General features: G+C 33.3%; 1 protein-coding gene across 4 annotated transcripts in view; it reads right to left on the reverse strand.

The window, feature by feature from the left end:
* Positions 1-20874, reverse strand: part of RAPGEF6 (Rap guanine nucleotide exchange factor 6) — a 240557-nt gene that overhangs the window by 97675 nt on the left and 122008 nt on the right. For all 4 annotated transcript variants that reach the window (XM_051978209.1, XM_051978208.1, XM_051978211.1 and 1 more), the window contains exons 8-13: positions 17373-17553; positions 15309-15445; positions 12237-12395; positions 11589-11741; positions 8569-8733; positions 7754-7861 (exon numbers count right to left, since the gene is read on the reverse strand). In XM_051978209.1, the coding sequence (XP_051834169.1) occupies positions 7754-7861; positions 8569-8733; positions 11589-11741; positions 12237-12395; positions 15309-15445; positions 17373-17553 (903 nt within the window). The remainder of the gene's footprint in view (positions 1-7753; positions 7862-8568; positions 8734-11588; positions 11742-12236; positions 12396-15308; positions 15446-17372; positions 17554-20874) is intronic.

Below are 20874 nucleotides of genomic sequence, written 5' to 3' on the forward strand. Positions count from 1 at the left end.
GAGGAGACAAGAAGAATCAGTCAAGCAAATCCAAAAAAATCAAACAATGGAAAAGAATGTGAAATACCTTCTGGGGAAGACAACAGACCTGGAAAACAGATCCAGGAGAGACAACCTGAGAATCATCGGATTCCCAGAAAAGTATGATGAAAAAAAGAGCCTGGACACTATTTTCCAGGAAATTATCAAAGAGAACTGCCCAGAAGTCTTAGAAACTGAGGGTAAAATAGACATTGAAAGAATTCATCGATCCCCTACTGAAATGGATCCTAAAATCAAAACACCAAGGAATATAGTGGCCAAATGCCAGAACCCTCAGACGAAGGAAAAAATACTGCAAGCGGCTAGAAAAACCCAATTCAAGTATCAAGGAGCCACAATAAGGATCACCCAGGATCTGGTAGCATCCACATTAAAGGATCGAAGGGCCTGGAATATGATATTCCGAAAGGCTAAGGAACTTGGTATGCAACCAAAAATAACTTATCCAGCCAATTTGAGCATCTTTTTCCAGGGAAGAAGATGGACATTCAACAAAGTAAGTGAATTTCACCTATTTTTGATGAAAAAGCCAGAACTTAACAAAAAATTTGATCTACAAGTACAGAACTCAAGAGAAATCTAAAAAGGTAAAGATTAATCTTGAGAACTATATTTCGGCTATAAAGATGTATAAAGAATACAGATATACCTTGTTCTAGAAACTAGATGTGGAAAGGACATTGTACCAGAAAAAGCGGAAAGTGGGGGTACTACATTTCATGAAGAGGCAAAGAAAACCTATTATATCTGAGAGAAAGAATGGAGAGGGATGAATATAGTGAGTATTTTACTGCTTTCAGAATTGGCTTTAAGAGAAAAATTTTAGACATATTCAATCTATGGTGAAACTTCTCCCACCTCATTGAAAAGTGAGAAGGGAAAAGTGAAAAGGGAAGGAATAAGCTAAGTGGAAGGGAATACGGTAACTGGGAGGGAAAGGGGTAAGATAGCGGGAGGAACTCTAAGGGGGGGGGGGGAGGGATACTAAAAAAGGGAGGACTGTGAGAAGCAAGTGGTGCTCACAAGCTTAATACTGGGAAGGGGGGGAACGGGGTAAGAAGGGAGAAAAGCATAAACCGGGGTTAACAAGATGGCCAGTAATACAGAAATGGTCATTTTAACCATAAATGTGAACGGGGTAAACTCCCCCATAAAGAGGAAGCGGTTAGCAGAATGGATTAAAAGCCAGAATCCTACAATATGTTGTTTACAGGAAACACACCTGAAGCGGGGAGATACATGCAGAGTAAAGGTAAAAGGTTGGAGCAAAATCTACTATGCTTCAGGTGAAGTCAAAAAAGCAGGGGTAGCCATCCTGATCTCAGATCAAGCTAAAGCAAAAAGTGATCTAATTAAAAGAGATAAGGAAGGGCACTATATCTTGCTAAAGGGTAGAATGAATAATGAAGCAATATCACTATTAAACATATATGCACCAAGTGGTGTAGCATCTAAATTCTTAAAAGAGAAATTAAGAGAGCTGCAAGAAGAAATAGACAGTAAAACTATAATAGTGGGAGATCTCAACCTTGCACTCTCAGAATTAGATAAATCAAACCATAAAATAAATAAGAAAGAAGTCAAAGAGATAGAATACTAGAAAAATTAGATATGATAGATCTCTGGAGAAAATGTAATGGGGACAGAAAGGAGTACACCTTCTTTTCAGCAGTTCATGGAACTTATACAAAAATTGACCATATATTAGGACATAAAAACCTCAAACTCAAATGCAGTAAGGCAGAAATAGTGAATGCATCCTTTTCAGACCACGATGCATTGAAAATTACATTCAATAAAAAGCCACGGGAAAGTAGACCAAAAAATAATTGGAAACTAAATAATCTCATACTAAAGAATGATTGGGTGAAACAGCAAATTATAGACATAATTACTAACTTCATCTAAGAAAATGATAATAATGAGATATCATACCAAAATGTATGGGATGCAGCCAAAGCAGTAATAAGGGGAAATTACATATCTCTAGAGGCCTATTTGTATAAAATAGAGAAAGAGAAGGTCAATGAATTGGGCTTGCAACTAAAAATGCTAGAAAAGGAACAAATTAAAAACCCCCAGTCAAACACTAAACTTGAAATTCTAAAAATAAAAGGAGAGATCAATAAAATTGAAAGTAAAAAAACTATTGAATTAATTAATAAAACTAATAGTTGGTTCTATGAAAAAACCAACAAAATAGATAAACCCTTAGTAAATCTGATTAAAAAAAGGAAAGAGGAAAATCAAATTGTTAGTCTTAAAAATGAAAAGGGAGAACTCACCACTAATGAAGAGGAAATTAGAGCAATAATTAGGAGTTACTTTGCCCAACTTTATGCCTATAAATTCGACAACTTAAATGAAATAGAAGAATACCTCCAAAAATATAGCTTGCCTAAACTAACAGAGGAAGAAGTAAATATCCTAAACACTCCCATCTCAGAAAAAGAAATAGAACAAACTATCAATCAACTCCCTAAGAAAAAATCCCCAGGACCAGATGGATTTACATCTGAATTCTATCAAACATTTAAAGATCAATTAACTCCAATGCTAAATAAACAATTTGAAAAAGTAGGGATCGAAGGAGTCCTACCAAACTCCTTTTATGACACAGACATGGTACTGATACCTAAACCAGGTAGGCTGAAAACAGAGAAAGAAAATTATAGACCAATCTCCCTAATGAATATTGATGCTAAAATCTTAAATAAAATATTAGCAAAAAGATTACAGAAAATCATCCCCAGGATAATACACTATGACCAAGTAGGATTTATACCAGGAATGCAGGGCTGGTTCAATATTAGGAAAACTATTAACATAATTGACTATATCAATAATCAACCAAACAAAAACCATATGATCATCTCAATAGATGCAGAAAAAGCATTTGATAAAATCCAACAGCCATTCCTAATAAAAACACTTGAGAGCATAGGAATAAAAGGACTTTTCCTTAAAATAGTCAGGAGCATATATTTAAAACCTTCAGTAAGCATCATAATACAATGGGGAAAAACTGGAACCTTTCCCAGTAAGATCTGGAGTGAAGCAAGGTTGCCCACTATCACCATTGTTATTCAATATTGTATTAGAAACACTAGCCTCTGCAATAAGAGTCAAGAAAAAGATTAAAGGAATTAGAGTAGACAATGAGGAAACCAAACTATCACTCTTTGCAGATGATATGATGGTATACCTAGAAAACCCCAGAGATTCTACTAAAAAGCTATTAGAAATAATTCATAATTTTAGCAAAGTAGCAGGATACAAACTAAATCCCCATAAATTCTCAGCATTTTTATACACCACCAACAAAATCCAAGAGCAAGAGATACAAAGAGAAATTCCATTCAAAATAACTGTTGATAGCATAAAATATTTGGGAATCTATCTACCAAAGCAAAGTCAGGAATTATTTGAGCAAAATTACAAAAAAGTTTCCACACAAATAAAGTCAGACTTAAATAATTGGAAAAATATTAAGTGCTCTTGGATAGGCCGAGCAAATATAATAAAGATGACAATACTCCCTAAACTAATCTATTTATTTATTAATTCTTTGGAATTTACCCCCCCCCTTTTTTTCCCCCTTTCTTCCTTTCCTTCTCCTTTGTAATCAGCAAGCAAGCATATACTCTCTGTTTGTCCTGGCACAGAGTATATTATAAAGAATGAAGGGGAAACATAGTCTAATCCCTTCATTTTACAAAAATGGAAACTGAATCCCAGAATCACCCAGGCTGCTTATAAATAACAGTGCCTAGAATGTAATGCATGTCCTCTAAAATGGTAGTATTCTTTCCATTCTGTCATACTGGAAAACACAGACTTAAATTACAAAGACGTTGTTATCTATTTTATATGATAAAACTTAACTTAAAAGTAGGTTATTTAGAGGAAAGCTTGATGAGAGGATGTTGGAGCAATCAAAGGAGAATTAATTTATTCAGTGCAGGGTCTGAACTTGTCTCTACATAGAGGTTTGTAGAGAGAAAGTTTTATTTATAAGAGCAAAGGCCCAGAGGTGGTAAGAAGGAATGTGCTTTTGTGAATCCTGTCTGAGGTGGAGGGTATCTATTGGAGTGTAATAGAGAATTAAGGTATGAATTTTTTCCTCCATAGAAACAGAGAGTGTATTAGATTATTTAAAAATTATCCCAAAGTGTTTTTTGTTGTCTTCCAAGAAAATATTTTAATGATTTAGAAAAAATAACAACAAAATTCATATGGAACAATAAAAAGTCGAGAATCTCAAGGGAATTAATGAAAAAAAAAAATCAAATGAAGGTGGTCTAGCTGTACCTGATCTAAAATTATATTATAAAGCAGCAGTCACCAAAACCATTTGGTATTGGCTAAGAAATAGATTAGTGGATCAGTGGAAAAGGTTAGGTTCACAAGACAGAATAGTCAACTATAGCAATCTAGTGTTTGACAAACCCAAAGACTCTAACTTTTGGGATAAGATTTCATTATTTGATAAAAACTGCTGGGATAACTGGAAATTAGTATGGCAGAAATTAGGCAAGGACCCACACTTAACACCATATACCAAGATAAGATCAAAATGGGTCCATGATCTAGGCATAAAGAATGAGATTATAAATAAATTAGAGGAACATAGGATAGTTTATCTCTCAGACTTGTGGAGGAGAAAGAAATTTGTGACCAAAGATGAACTAGAGACCATTACTGATCACAAAATAGAAAATTTTGATTACATCAAATTAAAAAGCCTTTGTACAAACAGAACGAATGCAAACAAGATTAGTAGGGAAGCAACAAACTGGGAAAACATCTTTACAATTAAAGGTTCTGATAAAGGCCTCATTTCCAAAATATATAGAGAACTGACTCAAATTTATAAAAAATCAAGCCATTCTCCAATTGATAAATGGTCAAAGGATATGAACAGACAATTTTCAGATGATGAAACTGAAACTATTACCACTCATATGGAAGTGTTCCAAATCACTATTGATCAGAGAAATGAAAATTAAGAAAACTCTGAGATACCACTACACACCTGTCAGATTGGCTAAGATGACAGGAAAAAATAATGATGAATGTTGGAGGGGATGCGGGAAAACGGGGCACTGATGCATTGTTGGTGGAGTTGTGAACGAATCCAACCATTCTGGAGAGCAATCTGGAATTATGCCCAAAAAGTTATCAAACTGTGCATACCCTTTGATCCAGCAGTGTTTCTACTGGGCTTATACCCCAAAGAGATACTAAAAAAGGGAAAGGGACCTGTATGTGCCAAAATGTTTGTAGCAGCCCTGTTTGTAGTGGCTAGAAACTGGAAAATGAATGGATGCCCATCAATTGGAGAATGGCTGGGTAAATTGTGGTATATGAATGTTATGGAATATTATTGTTCCGTAAGAAATGACCAACAGGATGAATACAGAGAGGCTTGGAGAGACCTACATGGACTGATGCTAAGTGAGATGAGCAGAACCAGGAGATCATTATACACTTCGACAACGATATTGTATGAGGATGTATTCTGATGGAAGTGGATTTCTATGACAAAGAGACCTAACTGAGTTTCAATGGATAAATGATGGACAGAAACAGCTACACCCAAAGAAGGAACACTGGGAAACAAATGTGAACTATTTGCATTTTTGATTTTCTTCCCAAGTTATTTTTACCTTCTGAATCCAATTCTCCCTGTGCAACAGGAGAACTGTTTGGTTCTGCAAATATGTATTATATCTAGGATATACTGCAACATATTTAACATATATAGGACTGCTTGCCATCTTGGGGGGGGGGGTGGAGGGAGGGAGGGGAAAAAACGAAACATAAGCAAGTGCAAGGGATAATGTTGTAAAAAATTACCCTGGCATGGATTCTGTCAATACAAAGTTATTATTAAATAAAATAAAATATTTTTTTAAAAAAAGTGACTAAAATATCCTTACACTCTGAACTTCATTACCAAGTTTTTAGCCCAAAGAAGCCATTGACAAAAACAAAGTTCTTATACATTCCACAATGTTCATAAGCAGCACTTTTTGTTATAGCTAAGAAGTAGAAACAAGTACACATCCATCAACTGGGGAATGGCTAACCAAACTATTACTTGAATGTAATGGGATATGTAAGAAATGATGTATGAGGACTATAAAGAAAAAGAGAATGATTTTTATGAACTGATATAGAGTCAAGAGTCAAGAAAACAATATACACAGTAACTTCAACAATGTAAATGGAAAGATCAAACACACACACACACACACACACACACACACACACACACACCCCAAAAGTAAATGTAATACCATTAAAAAGATCAAGTGGGACTCAGACAAAGAGATATGCAAGGACACCCCCAATCTCTACTCCTTAGTGGAAGGGGGAGGTCCATAGGTATTAAACATTACTTATATTTTTGAACTTTTTTTCAAATCAGTTGTCCTGATTTTTCCTCCTCTTTTCCTCTTCAAAAAAATATACTTTGTCATCTGGAATGGGTCTCTAGAAAGGGAAGAAGTGGAATACCCAGGATACTATGGTGATGTAAAAGACAGAAAATATCCATAAAAAAATTTTTTTAATGATTAATGAATGAATGGAATGTTTTATAATGAAATGCTTTACTTAAGTGTTTATGGTTCAGAATAAAAAGTAATTTTATTTTTCAAATTGTAAGTGGAATAATGTCAATTGATACATATAAAATATTGGAATAAAATCATCTGGCGGTCTTCCACAATCACAGAATCATTAGTTAAAAAAACAACAACAACGACAACAAAAAACACTTTGGGATAATTTTTAAATAATCTAATACACTCTCTGTTTCTATGGAGGAAAAAATTCATACCTTAATTCTCTATTACACTCCAATAGATACCCTCCACCTCAGACAGGATTCACAAAAGCACATTCCTTCTTACCACCTCTGGGCCTTTGCTCTTATAAATAAAACTTTCTCTCTACAAATCTCTATGTAGAGACAAGTTCAGACCCTGCACTGAATAAATTAATTCTCCTTTGATTGCTCCAACATCCTCTCATCAAGCTTTCCTCTAAATAACCTACTTTTAAGTTAAGTTTTATCATATAAAATAGATAACAACGTCTTTGTAATTTAAGTCTGTGTTTTCCAGTATGACAGAATGGAAAGAATACTACCATTTTAGAGGACATGCATTACATTCTAGGCACTGTTATTTATAAGCAGCCTGGGTGATTCTGGGATTCAGTTTCCATTTTTGTAAAATGAAGGGATTAGACTATGTTTCCCCTTCATTCTTTATAATATACTCTGTGCCAGGACAAACAGAGAGTATATGCTTGCTTGCTGATTACAAAGGAGAAGGAAAGGAAGAAAGGGGGAAAAAAAAGGGGGGGGAAATTCCAAAGAATTAATTGATTCAGAAAATTCACCAATTTTTCATAAGCTACCACTTTCTTTAACTAAGAATAATTGTCAAAAATGTGAACAACTTTGCACAATTTTTGTATTCCCTCACTTATTTTGATCCTAGAGGTATTCATGGGTAATCCAAAGAGTGTTGAAATGTCATTAACTTGAAATAAACTCCACAGATATAACAAAATTTGTTACAATAGTCCACTCTGTGTGTGTGTGTGTGTGTGTGTGTTATCTGAAAAAGACTAACTGGACTGTCACTTTTTTCCAAAGAAAACACAGATTAGAAAATAAAAATTTATCAACTCTTACTGTATCTTCTAGATTTTTTTCAAATTCTTCTAGAAAGCCAGTCATAGCAGGATCTCCTTCAAAATCATTGAAATGATTATTTACCCATAAAAGCACTACTCGTGTGACCTGAAGAAAAAAAAAAAGAGACAAATCAGGGTATATAATTAGGATAAAGGACTTATCTCAATGAATTTTCTTAATGATTATAGCAGATTCTAGCTGACCAAAATAAGCAAAAATTGAATTATTTTAAATCCCCATTGCAACAAGATACTCTGAGGTCATTTAAGTTCTTACTGAAATTATTTTCAAATGATTATAAAACTCTCATACTCAGAAATATTTTAAGTCTTCTTTGGGCAATTGTTTGAAGGGATTGTTTGGGGTTTTTTTCTGTGGCTTTAGAAAATTTTCTTCATAAAGCTCTTGGAAATGGATTCAATTGTTGGTTTCAGTTTAAGTGTTTTCTCAGAGTTCATTTTGCCATTGGGAAAAAAACAAAACTGTATTAGGACCTTTAGAAAACTCTTTCTTTAAAGTTGAGGTTACTACAATCCTTAGCCATCATGCAACCTTATATTGCTTTAATATTCTTATACTATAGTCTCCAAGTTTTAAAGATGGTCTCCACAATAGTAACATTATTTCAACTCAAAACTAAATGATGATTCACACTTTTTCAGCAATTTCTACAAACTACCAATACCATAAAAATTAACTATAAAGATTATTTCATTCAGACCAACAACTAATTGTACATTAGTTTATATCACAAATATATTAAGAATCAGGCTTGAAAAATTGACACTAAATTTTCTTATTCTAAAACCAACCTTGTCTCTTAAACTGCCAAGTTTAAACCATTCTAATAGCTTATTTCCAACTTCTAAGGGACTTTCAAGAAATGTCCTATATGTCAGCAGAAAATCTTCTACATAAGTTGGGTCCACAACTGAATGTTCTTCTATTAAATGCATGATGAGTCGTTCAGGTGTTGCCTAAAAAAGATGATATAAGCAAGTTCGTTTCATATAAAAATAATGTACAAGACATAGGAATTTGTTCCATGACAGCAAACAAGATGTCTTTTGTAGCTTGAGGGTAACAATATTAAATATGAACTTAAAATGTGTAAGGAAACAAATCATTTCCAAATACTTAATGTAGTTAAGTTGCATGGTACTCAGAAAGAACTCCAATATAAACAAAGTTCTTAATTATGTACATATCTACATTCCTCTCCCATCTAGGTATAGTGTCCTAAAGCTATCAGAAGTTCTAAAATCAATAGGTCAAGATAATGTTTCATGCTCTAAAAATCTGGTTTTTCAGATTTCCCCTTTCCTCCACACTTCCAAATTTAGATTCTCTAAATGCCCTAAATATTTGCATAATAGAAATCTCACAGTGCTAAAAAGTAAGGGCTATGTTGGAGGAGGAAAGAGAAGGAAACAGTATTTGTAAATCAGTCCTTTATTAAGAAGGTATTTTTTTTAGGACTACCCATATTTAGGAAGTTTCCAATAGAGAAAAGAGAAAGAAAGGGCTAACTTAAGGCTAGAAAAGGGAGGAAGAGGGCTAAATTGTACTCCAATTGAGCATATTATCACTCTCCAAGTCACTCTAGAAAATGAAGTTAAAATGAATAGGTTAACTTTAGGGATTGTCAATTTTAGGGACCTGTAACCCACCCCAAAATATCTCCCTATTTCCAAATAGTTTAAAATGGCTTTTTATGCTTTACTACTTCTAAGTTTAACTCTTTGACCCCAAATCCCTACAATATGCAGTACTATTCCAGGATATCACCCCGATCTGGCTACACTCCACACCTTTTCCCAGTTTTGACCTTGCTCGCCAAATTAGTTCAACTCTACACTATCCTCTATTACTAAAAAATTCCTTCTTCCCTTATCTTCTTATTATATTTTGTCAAATCTTAAGCACCAATTAAGTTTCTACATAATTATTCTACATAATTTAATCATTCCTGAATAAAGTTAGAAGAAATCACAAAACCATGCTGACTGGATCCACTAATCTCACAGCAAAGTAATTCTATTATTTTCTACTTCATTCTCTAGCTACACAAGCACAGCAGCTATTCCAAAGTGTTCTTTCTCAACAAGCACTCACAAAAGCACTTTCCCCAATCACTTTACTGAAGATCTCATTTCATTATTCTTAAAAAAAAAATTTTTTTTTAATCTAGATTTCCTTTTTCCCCCCTTATCCTTATCTAACATTCCTCTGGTATTAATCACCACTGTTTTCTTCACTCCACTGTCTCATGATGAAGTATGAACTTCTTATGAACGCTTGTTACCTCTTGATCCCACCTATGTACACCTTCTCCACAAGACTGTTCACATTGTCTTCCTTTTCTGTGATCTTTAATCTCTCCCTATCTACTAGATATTTCCTTACTGCCTACAAACAAGGCTAAATTCAGCTCTCCATTCTTAAAGAAAACACATAACTGATTCACGCTGTCAGCTATTATTATCCTTTATTTTCCTTTTCCCTTCTAAACCTAAGCTCCATGAAAAAGTAATCAGCTTTCATTTCCTCATCTCTCACCTTCTTCTAAACTCTTTTTGATGCGGTTTGTGACTTCATCATTCAACTAAACTTAAGTTACTAAATGAAAAATCAAAAGGTCTCTTCTTAATTCTCATTGTTCTTGATGTTTCTGGAGTATTGGTGATCATTTCAGAAGATAAGAACTTCTTGTTTAGTCATCAACTAACTAGATCTTCATCAATGTCAATCTTCCAAGGCTCTGTCCCTGTTCTCTATTCTCTCTATATTATTTTCTACTTAGTTCCCATGACATAATAATTTTATGTATATATGTGTGTCATCTTTTTCCTGAGTACAGTGTCACCAACTATTTGGTAAATATGTCAAACAAGATGTCCTGTAGGTATCTAAATCTCAATATGTCTAAAACAAAACTCATTTTCTTTCCCCACAAAATCTATCCTTGCCATTACTGTCACAATGCCATCACCATATTTCTAGTCATCGAAATTCAAAACCTTAATTTCTCCTATTTTTGGTGCCATCCCTAAGATTACTATTTAACTATTCTGTATTTATCTACACTGACTCCACAACTTTGCTCATGGTGAACCATGTATCTTCTACTAAGGCCAGATTAATAAAAACTGTGAAAAGAGATATTTCTCAAAAGCTGAAAGAAGTACAAAAGCAAACAGTATTCTTTCCCATCATTTCCCATGGTTATTCTGTTTTGCATTTTAATGTGGCTTAATTTCTATAAAGTATTTACATTATTCTAATAATTCATCAAATAAGGCATTAAAAATCATTGTTAATAATTAATTAGTAATGAATTAATGGTTTATCAATGTATTTTGTTACTAATTTGAGGAAGCAAAATATTGAAATTTTATTCTTTAACTTAAACGCTAAATTAGCAAAAACATGGCAATATTTTACTATTAAAAATGCAAAATTCTAATCTACTTACCAGAAATCTTTTAATACAAAATAATTGTATAGAATCCTATTCTATTATCCAATTCTTCTTTAATACTTTAGCCTTATGTAAAAAGCAGTTAAGAAATTTAACATAACATTGTTTTTCTTTACTGTGACCAGGAAGAGTAATTTTAACATAGAACAGAAAGGAATTCAGGAATGGAAATAAGAAAAATGGAGCTATCTGTGTAGCTTTAGAAATCATTTTTCTCATCTGACCATATCTTTTAAAGGTACCAGCCCTATCAATTAGGTTTCTTCATCTTTCATATATGAGAATTAAACTAGGCATTATTGATGACTCTTTTAGATCTTTTGATATAAAACAAAATACTAAAAAACCTACCTTGATGACAATATGCCCTTTTCGAGTTCCACTACGATCCAGCTCTCTATGTTCTTGCACCATAACAATTTCTCCTTCTTCTTCAACTTTATGGGTATTTTTTTCTACATGATTCAAGATTCTCCAATAGTCCTCCTGGGCTATACATACAAACTGTCCAAGAATAACATGGGGACATTAAATAAACTCTTAGTATATAAACATATCACCATCTACCAAAAGCAGACCATAACAGTAAAAAAACAAAAACAAAAAAAAAAAAAAAAAAAAAAAAACTAAAGTTCAAATGCAATTAACAATCCCAATATAAAAAGTCCAATGAATTTAGAAAGTCACCCAAAAACCAGAAATAAACATCTAATGCCTGACAAATGCAGGTTGGGAGCAATTCCAAATCAAGCCAGTAAGTAATAAATTCTTATTTCCTTACTTGGAAACAGCATAATCCAACTAAGCACATCAATAGAAACATTCCAAAGCAATCTTTATAAACTTTAGTTTTCCTTTTACAAGTCACAGCTTCTTCATAATTTCTCAAATAAAGTTTGTTTTTTGTTTGTTTTGCTTTTAGCAATTTGGGGAACAAGAAACTGTCCAATTATTTCTAATCACAATCATCCCGACCCATGCATATTTAAATATGCTTACTTGACAGTCATCTACTTTAGTTCTGACAACTCCATTCATGTACTGCTTATCCAGAGTAGGAATAATTCCAAAACTGTTCCCCATACACAGACTTTCACTTTTTCCATCTGGATAACTGATTTCTACAGTTCCATTTAAAATGACATACCATGAGTCAAGCTATAGAAGAAAAACAAAAAATTACTTTTAAATAACATATAATGATGACATTACTAAATACTTTACCAACATATTATGCAGATACTTCTTTGTCTACTCCACTCCTTTCCACCAGTAAATGAAAGATATTACCTTCAAATAATTACCCAAGAATGATAGTTTTTTCAAAAAGACTCATAAGAAAAAGTAGTCTTTATGTTGAATTTCAGGTGATAAATAATAATATAAAATACATGGTTTGGTTTTTTTCCCAAAGTTTCTGCAAGAAAAAACTTAATATTTTAGTGATATTTGTAGAATATTTATTTAAAAGATAAAATCACTGATGTAAGAGTGAAGGCACAGTCTGAGGATCTTAGTGACTTTATTCAAATATTTTTTGCTTATCCATAGTAGGAATAATTCCAACACTTAGAAACTATTTCCACTTGAATAACTGTTTTCAATTAAGAGTCTGCCCTTCAGAAAACTCAGCCTTTTCCTTTAATACTATACTTTAAAATAGTCTAATGAAAGCTGCATTAAACATAGAGGCCTAGATTTTACTTCTAGTTCTACATGCTTGTGTCAATTTGGTCAGACAAAACTTTTCCCATAGTGAGAAAGGAACAAATATGTTAAGAAATAGCCAAAGCGATGGGTGAATATATCTGGTTACAAAGATATATGTTCAGCTGTATCTATTTATCATGAAGTCATTCAAAGCATGGGGAAGAGGAGTGGGGATGAGTTTTACAATTTATCAGCATTCCTGCATAGGCATCTTTTCTTAATTTTTAATTATCAAAGTGCAGACTGTGATATTTATGGGCTACTAAGAACAATACACCATCTTGACCAGGTTAGCTATTTCCTAAACAGAAGATTCTGAATAAATATGTCACAAGTGGGCTGTATTTGACCACACTCCTATGTGTGCATGATTTTACCATTTACTACCTCTGTGACACTTAAGCAAATCACTTTAAGTCTCTGAATGTCAATAGCATCACCAAAAGAAAAAGATAACATCAAAAGCATCAACCTCAAAGAGTTGTTGTGAAGATCAAAGATTTTCACAAACCAGTTCAAATCTATCTGTCCAAGCTTATTAATAAACTCTTTGTTCTGAACAAACTTGTTTGCATGATGTTCCCCAGATATGATGTTCCATCTCCTTTCTTCTTGTTATTGTTATTATAGGCTAAATTCCAAACTTGGAGTATTTATTTTCTTCCCCTCTGAAGATATGACATTTACCTCCTTTCAAGACCCCAGTTCAAGTGATACATCCTTCAAAAGGCTTTTATTAATTCTCCTAGTCCTTCCAAAAATCAATTTGTGAACACACTGAATAGCCACAAGAATATAAATTCCTTGAGGGCAAGAACTCTGTACTTTGCATTCAATATTTCTAATGAGTCTGTCATATAGAAATGCTTGTTATTGTTTGGTTGATTCTACAGGATAGGGCCTAATCTATGATTTCAATTGTAGCTTGAACTTCCAAGTATGGAAATTCCCTCTATCTACATATACTGGCACCTTCTCTATAACCTTATTTTCTCTTAAAAGAACTTACTAAAACATTTAAATAACTTGCCATAGTCATTATGTGTCAGATATGGGACTCCAAAACTTCAAAGTCAGCTCTCTAGCCACTACGCCAAACTATCTCTCAATATTAATGGCAACTTGGCAATAAATAAGAAGTGATTACTAATCAAAAGACAAGGTAAATCACATTTATTCAAGAAGATTAATTAAAAGAGATGATCACAATAAGAATAAAAGGACAAGGTACCCATTTTACTCATAGAAATTGATTTTTTTATACATTTAGCCATATTAATCATATCTTGCTAGATTTGGCCTATCATTCCAGACTGTCAGGAACTTTCTGCATAATAATTTTGTAGTTCAACCTATTATCTATTCGTCTCAACTTCATGTGATCTATCAATGCTTTCAGGCAAAAACTTAAAAAAAATCATTAAATATCTATTATTATCTAGGCACCAGATTTCAAGTCAAAAAAGAAAACAGTCTCTATCTTCAAGGAGTTTATATTCTACTGAAAAAAAGACAATATGCAAGAGTCAGGAGGACAAGAGTTCAAATTCAGCCTCAGAAACTTGATTAGCAAGTCGCTTAACTCCAACTGTCTCACACACAAACAAAAAGACAACATGGACAAAGAAAAATAAATATAAAATATATAAAACATAATTTGAGGTGGGCCAGGGATATACTATGCACAACAGCAGGGGAGAGATCAGAAAGAATTTTCACAAAAGTAGTAGCATTTGAATCAAGTCTTGTATGAACTTAAGAAGGGAGGGTAGCCTGTGTAAAATATACAACATATAGTATACAGTTTAGTTGGAACTCCCACCAAAAAATATTAAAAAGGATAAAGCTGAGATAGTTCTTAGCTATGGTTTTCTTACTGTAGTCTTGCCCCTATCCAAACTATCCTCTCTGTCCCAGTCCAAGTAATGTTAAAATACTAGACTGCAGTTAGAAGGGACCTTATGTATCATCCACTACAATCTCTTCATAGATATGGAAATTGAGGTCCAAAGAAATTAATTTGTCTAAGGTCAACTTATAAATCCATTCGAAACTAGGGTCTTTTTTTTGATCTTATTCAGGTTAAGACTAAACAGTAACCTTGGGGCCCAAAGATAGAACTAAAACAAAATTCAATAGAAAAGATGAAAAATCTCTTTGGTGGAGCAACTAAAACATTCAAAACCCAACTGATATTTTCAAAACGTATAAAAATTTAAAACTATCAAACAAAAATAATTACAAATACTAATATATTTCAACTTGGTAAAAATTTTCAAAAACCTGGATAGGTTTCAACTAAAGTTATCTTCTAAGTCATTTCATTAACTATATAACATACATTTATTTGTCACAACTTACTTCTTGACCATCTGCAAGAATGACAGCTCCAGCTTGGTCTACCACTTCAAAGATCATAACTGAACAAAGTTCTCTTCTTACAGACATGGTCATATTTGCAAAGGCAGGGAGCTGATGCATAATTTCCAGTAATTGTTCTATATGGAAAATGACATATTAATATGACAACAATAAGGGTATACAACTTAAAAATAGTAACCCAAGTTAAATACTAGCTGTAAATTCTTGGTCAACTTCTGATTTTTTGTGTGCTAAAAGGGGAACCCAAGAGAATAAGTATTTTTAAATGATATGATCAAAAATTTCCTTTCTATTTCACACTAAAAAATGAAGTATATAAGATGTTCTGTGAATTCATAACCCTTGAAAGGCAAAATAATGAAACCATCTGAACTCTGGAGCTGTCCAAACCTGGGAGTCTGCTGAGCTCTTCCTTTATCTACTAGAGATTGCATTCTGCCTTTGAATCTGAGAGAAAGCACTTTTCTCCCAAGGAAGGGTTGGCTTCTCTCCAAGATTACTGGTTCATACTTCTCTCTGCCTTTAAAAGTCATCTATGCTAGCTCTTATTGCCTTATTAAATTTGAAGATCTGTTCTAAGCATTAATTAAAAAAAGCTGATGGATTTATATGATACTAGAAGTACTAACTATTGACTAAGAAGAAACTGTTGGCAAAAAAAAAAAAAAAAATCAAAAAATTGCTATGAATTTGGTAACATTTTAAAAAGTCTACTTTAGTAATTACAACAGCAGACATAGATGTGTGTATGTGTGTATACACACATAAACATGTATATCTGAAAATAATAATAAGTAATGGTGAGAGAAGACATAGATGTATGTATGTGTGTATACTCACATATACAGGTATATTTGAAAATAGTAGTAAGTAAATGTGGGAGACAGATTATTGAGTCTACAGAAAATTATTTATGATCCCGAGTCATTTAATGAAAAAACCCTAACAATTTCACTACCTACAAGGAAGGTCAACAGGTTGGGAACTACTAGATTAGAATAAAGGATTATGTTGTTGTAAAAATGACCTAAGTTTCTTACTTAAAGAAACCACACATGTAACATGTAAAACACTATCTGCTCCAATCAACTTTATGCCAATTTACTTAAGAGACAACTGAGAACTGACTATACTTCAAAGTCTGTGCTATGGCTAAATAACACAAATTCATTTTTTAAACTTCCTTCACAGAAGCACATGGTGAAGTGAGTTTTGGACCTGGAGTCACAAATATTTAAATTTGGATAGGGAAAAAAATCCCTAAGTTGAAATACTATCCTTAACATGCCCTAGCTATATGAACATGGACAATTCTTTTCACTTCAAGCTTTTTTCTTCATTTGTAAAATTAAAGTTATAATAATATCCACAATACTAAATGTAATCCACAATGTACTAAACAAAAAGTTATAATGAGTCTTATAACTCATTAACCCCATTTGAGTCAATGGGGGGAAAAATATGCAATGTGCTTTGCAAACCTTAAAAGTGCTATATAAATGTTATCTATAAGTATTTCTTCAAGTTTTTTTTGGATAATAAATATGTTCTAAGACTAGCTAAGTTTAAGGGTTTTGATTACAATTTAACAATGTATACTATAAAAAAGCCTTCTGTGAAGCACTAAAGAATACACACATCACAATCACTATCAGTTGCAACCTATCTTCTAATACAAAGGTCTGCAATATGTGACCGGCTTTAACACTCAAATTGTGGCAATTTTTAAACTGATTCATATCAATATGATGATATTTAAGTAATATATTTGGATATTTAAATGAGATAATTTCCCTTAGCGTAACAATGGCATATTGTGATACTTCTTAGAAAATAAGATTGTTCATCTTTGTGTAAAACAATATAATATAATATAATGTATAAGAGGGGGAAATTAGACACTATGCTACAGTACTATTTTAAACACTTAATGACTTCATAAAAACATTAAAGAAAGAAAAGAGTTCTAAACAATCTTAAAACTTTAAGATGACTTCTTTCAAGTTAAATTTTAGGTAATAATTAGCATATTATTTATCATACCAATGTCATCATCAGTTTTATCTGCAGGTTCCTTTTCAAGACATTCTCGAACAAGGTCTCTTCCTAGTAATGGATCAGCTGTTCGATCGATATCTTCATCTTCCTCTTCTTCATCCTCAGAATCAACAGGTGCTTCAGGGAGACCTGTCAAATCCACATCTCCTATCTCACTTTCTGTAGCCTACAAAAAGAAACCACATCAGACTATTTCATTTCACAACAATTTTACACAAAATAGAATAAGTTAACTTAAATTGCAATGACAAAAATAAGGTATTTTCTTTTTTTGACATTTTATTTTTTGCAACTGCATGTAAAAGCAATTTTTAACATTCAATTTTTATAAAATTTTGAGATCCAAATTTTCAGCCTCCTCTTCAACATTCCTCTCTCCAAAATAGTAAGCAATTTAAAAGAGGTTATATATGTACAATCATGTAAAACGTATTTCCATGTCACATATTATAGAAGAAACAATTGCAAAATAATTACAGTTTGCAAAAGGAACACATACACACATATACATACATACACGTGCATGTATATACACACAGAGAGAAAATAGTATGCTTAAATCTGCATTCAGATTCCTATCAGTTCTTTCTCTGGATGTGGATAGTAAAAAATAAGCTATTTTCTAATTAGATGCTCCTCTAAGCAAAAAATCTGAAATCTGGTGTTTGATGAAAGGGACCTCTAATACAAGTGGAAAAAAACCTTTTTTATAATTCTATATACACAAATACATAAACATATACAACTCTAAGAAAAGTTTTGTTCATCTTTTTAAAATGATTTGTTGACTTTTCTATAAAATTTCAGATAAAAATAATAGTGTCATATATATCTACTACCACACCAGAGAATGAGACATAACCCTTTTTCTCTGGTTTTCCATAATATTAACTTTTGTGCAATCTGAAGGAAGGACCATAGAGGGAAGAAAAAGCAAACAAAATTCATGGATTTCAGTAATCTCTGAAGACACACAATAGGAAACAAAAGAAATCTAAATTTGGATGAGGCCAATTAGTTGATATGTACCTGTTCTTACAACTAGCAAATCATTTCTATTTGTACTCCCTGCAATATTGCAGAAATTAAATCTGTGCACCTTGAATTCTTCCATTATAACATCATATTGATGAGATCCTGGGTAACAAAGTGGGGTTGGCATAGAAAAGCCTGAAGTACTGATAAGATCATAATACTCTCTGAGGCAAGTAGGGAAGGCACTGACAGGGATCAGCTTAGCCTTACAGTCCCATCCCCTGTGGAGTAATCTCACCTTACTATACCCAATCAGAAAGCTACACAGTTAAATTTCCCCTATAAAATATACCCATGGCCTGTGCCATCTTTGCTGAATCCCTATTGGGGTTAGCCCACTATAGCCTTCTGCCTCCTATTATCTTCTCATCTTCTCTCTCCCCCATCCTCACGGCGATCCTCACCATCATTTGGTCCTCGAAACCCACAGCCTTCTCATCAAAATTCAAGGGGTTCCCTTGTTAGAAACCTGTAAGACATCTCTCACATTAGGACAAAGGAAATGCACACCCTAATATATTCTTTCTCTTTTTGTCCTCTTCAACTAAGGCATAATGTAACCAAGAACCCCGCAATATCTCAAGAGTACACTCATCATTTTGCTCACTGAATGGCCAGGGATGGATCTTAAGTTGGACAACGCCCAGAAATAAGTCAAGTCCTATTTCCAGGACACTACCTGTAAATGCTTACCTCACTTCTCTCCAAGGAAGCTGGGTGAGTGGGTGAGGCAACTTGAGTGTAGGATTTTGATTTTCTAGGGGTATCTGCAAACAGGAATGGTAAAATCTGGCTATTTATGCACGCTTTCTGTGTTGTGTCCCTAGGTAGGCCTGTCTGTCCTTTCTGAGTCTCTGACAGTCTGCTTTCTGTTTACTGGTATTTTCTTAAAAGTCGAGTTTTCTAGAGATAATAGCTTAGCTCCCAGACTGCCAACCTGAAAAGGGTGACACTCCATCCTACATTAGCTTCTTAAAGAGGCTTGTGAAATTGGTCCTGGCCCAGCCTTAGCCTTATAAAACAGAACTTATAAAGCTTATAAAACAGAATCCCATGTCAGCCTCTCTGATGAAAGATAGGCTCCCCACCCCCATGTCCTAGTGTCAGTATCCATTTCTCTCTAGATGAGGACTCCCTGTGTCCCCGACCCTCAGGATCCTAAAATCCTCCCCACAGGATTCTGCGTGTTAGGGGGTAGAGTTTTTTCCCCCAGTTCTCCCTAGATGGGATCTGAGCAGTTTTCCCCACCCCCTCTTAGAGACTGCCTCCACATGACTTGGGGAGGTGCAGGCAGCTCATCACGTTTGTATCTTCTCTAATTAGATGAAATATATTTATTATGTTGACTTCTTAATTTTACATTTTACTATTTGTAAAAGCACTGTGAGCTATATTTTAAAATTCTGTCAACTCTACTGGACATGTGCTATAAGTTTTATGAAGTTTTGCCCAAAATTATTTAGTTATGTTCTGAAGTTTAAGATCCTCTTGTTATTTAAGTGAAATTTAAGTGAAATTTCCTCACTCTTAAATTGCTTCCATTATTTAAAGGGACAGTCTCACATCTCAAGTCTGGTTGTTTTATCTTAAAAGTAAAATCATTTGTGTAATGCTGAATATCTACTTGGATTAAGATGCTAGATCAAGAGCTCTACTGCTAGAAATGTAAGGAACTTCTTAGAGAAATTTGTTAAATATTTTCATTTTTGGTTAACTGCAAGTTCTCTGAAAAGTTATTTCAAAATGTATTACTTCTACCATGGTTTCTATCTGCCTACAGCAGATTATTCTACTATTTTTGAGCATATCCAATTAATCAATTCAATATCTAAAGCAGTATGTTAGCCTGATGGTTCTTTCCATAATTATTTTCTTCTTTTTTCTGTACCTTATGAAAAATATGTGAAAAGAAAGCATGGCATGAGAATGCCTGCCTCTGTATCAGTCATGATACAGTTATATATATATATATAACCTATATACAGTATAGATTAAGTATGCACAATGATTTGCAAATTTTTTTTTTAGATCTGAAACTTCTGATGTGGGACAACTTGGCTATATGAGAGAAAATTTCTTAAGATTATAACTAATATTTCTTTTGAGTTTGAATTCAGGTATGGATAAAAAGACCATTAAATTAATAAACCTCCTAGAGAAATGCCACAAAACTTTTCAGAAAGTATATGTGGAGGCTTGTTTGCCTCTGGTTAAGGAGGAGGTTTTATTTTTGTTTTGGGGGTTTTTTTTTGGGGGGGAGGCTTCAAAATATTTATGCAACAAAATATTTACTAAATTCTCATATAGTAGTTGTAATGTCTGGGTTAGCTTTCTGGAGGGCCTTCGGAGCAGCCTTGGTCTCAGCAGAATAATCACCACAAAAATAGTTAGGAATAAAGTCCAAAGTCTTTATTATCTCCTTCACAATCTATCTCCTTCACATGGGGCCAGG

Source organism: Antechinus flavipes, chromosome 2, assembly GCF_016432865.1.
Source record: "Antechinus flavipes isolate AdamAnt ecotype Samford, QLD, Australia chromosome 2, AdamAnt_v2, whole genome shotgun sequence".
In the NCBI taxonomy this organism is placed as follows: Eukaryota; Metazoa; Chordata; class Mammalia; order Dasyuromorphia; family Dasyuridae; genus Antechinus; species Antechinus flavipes.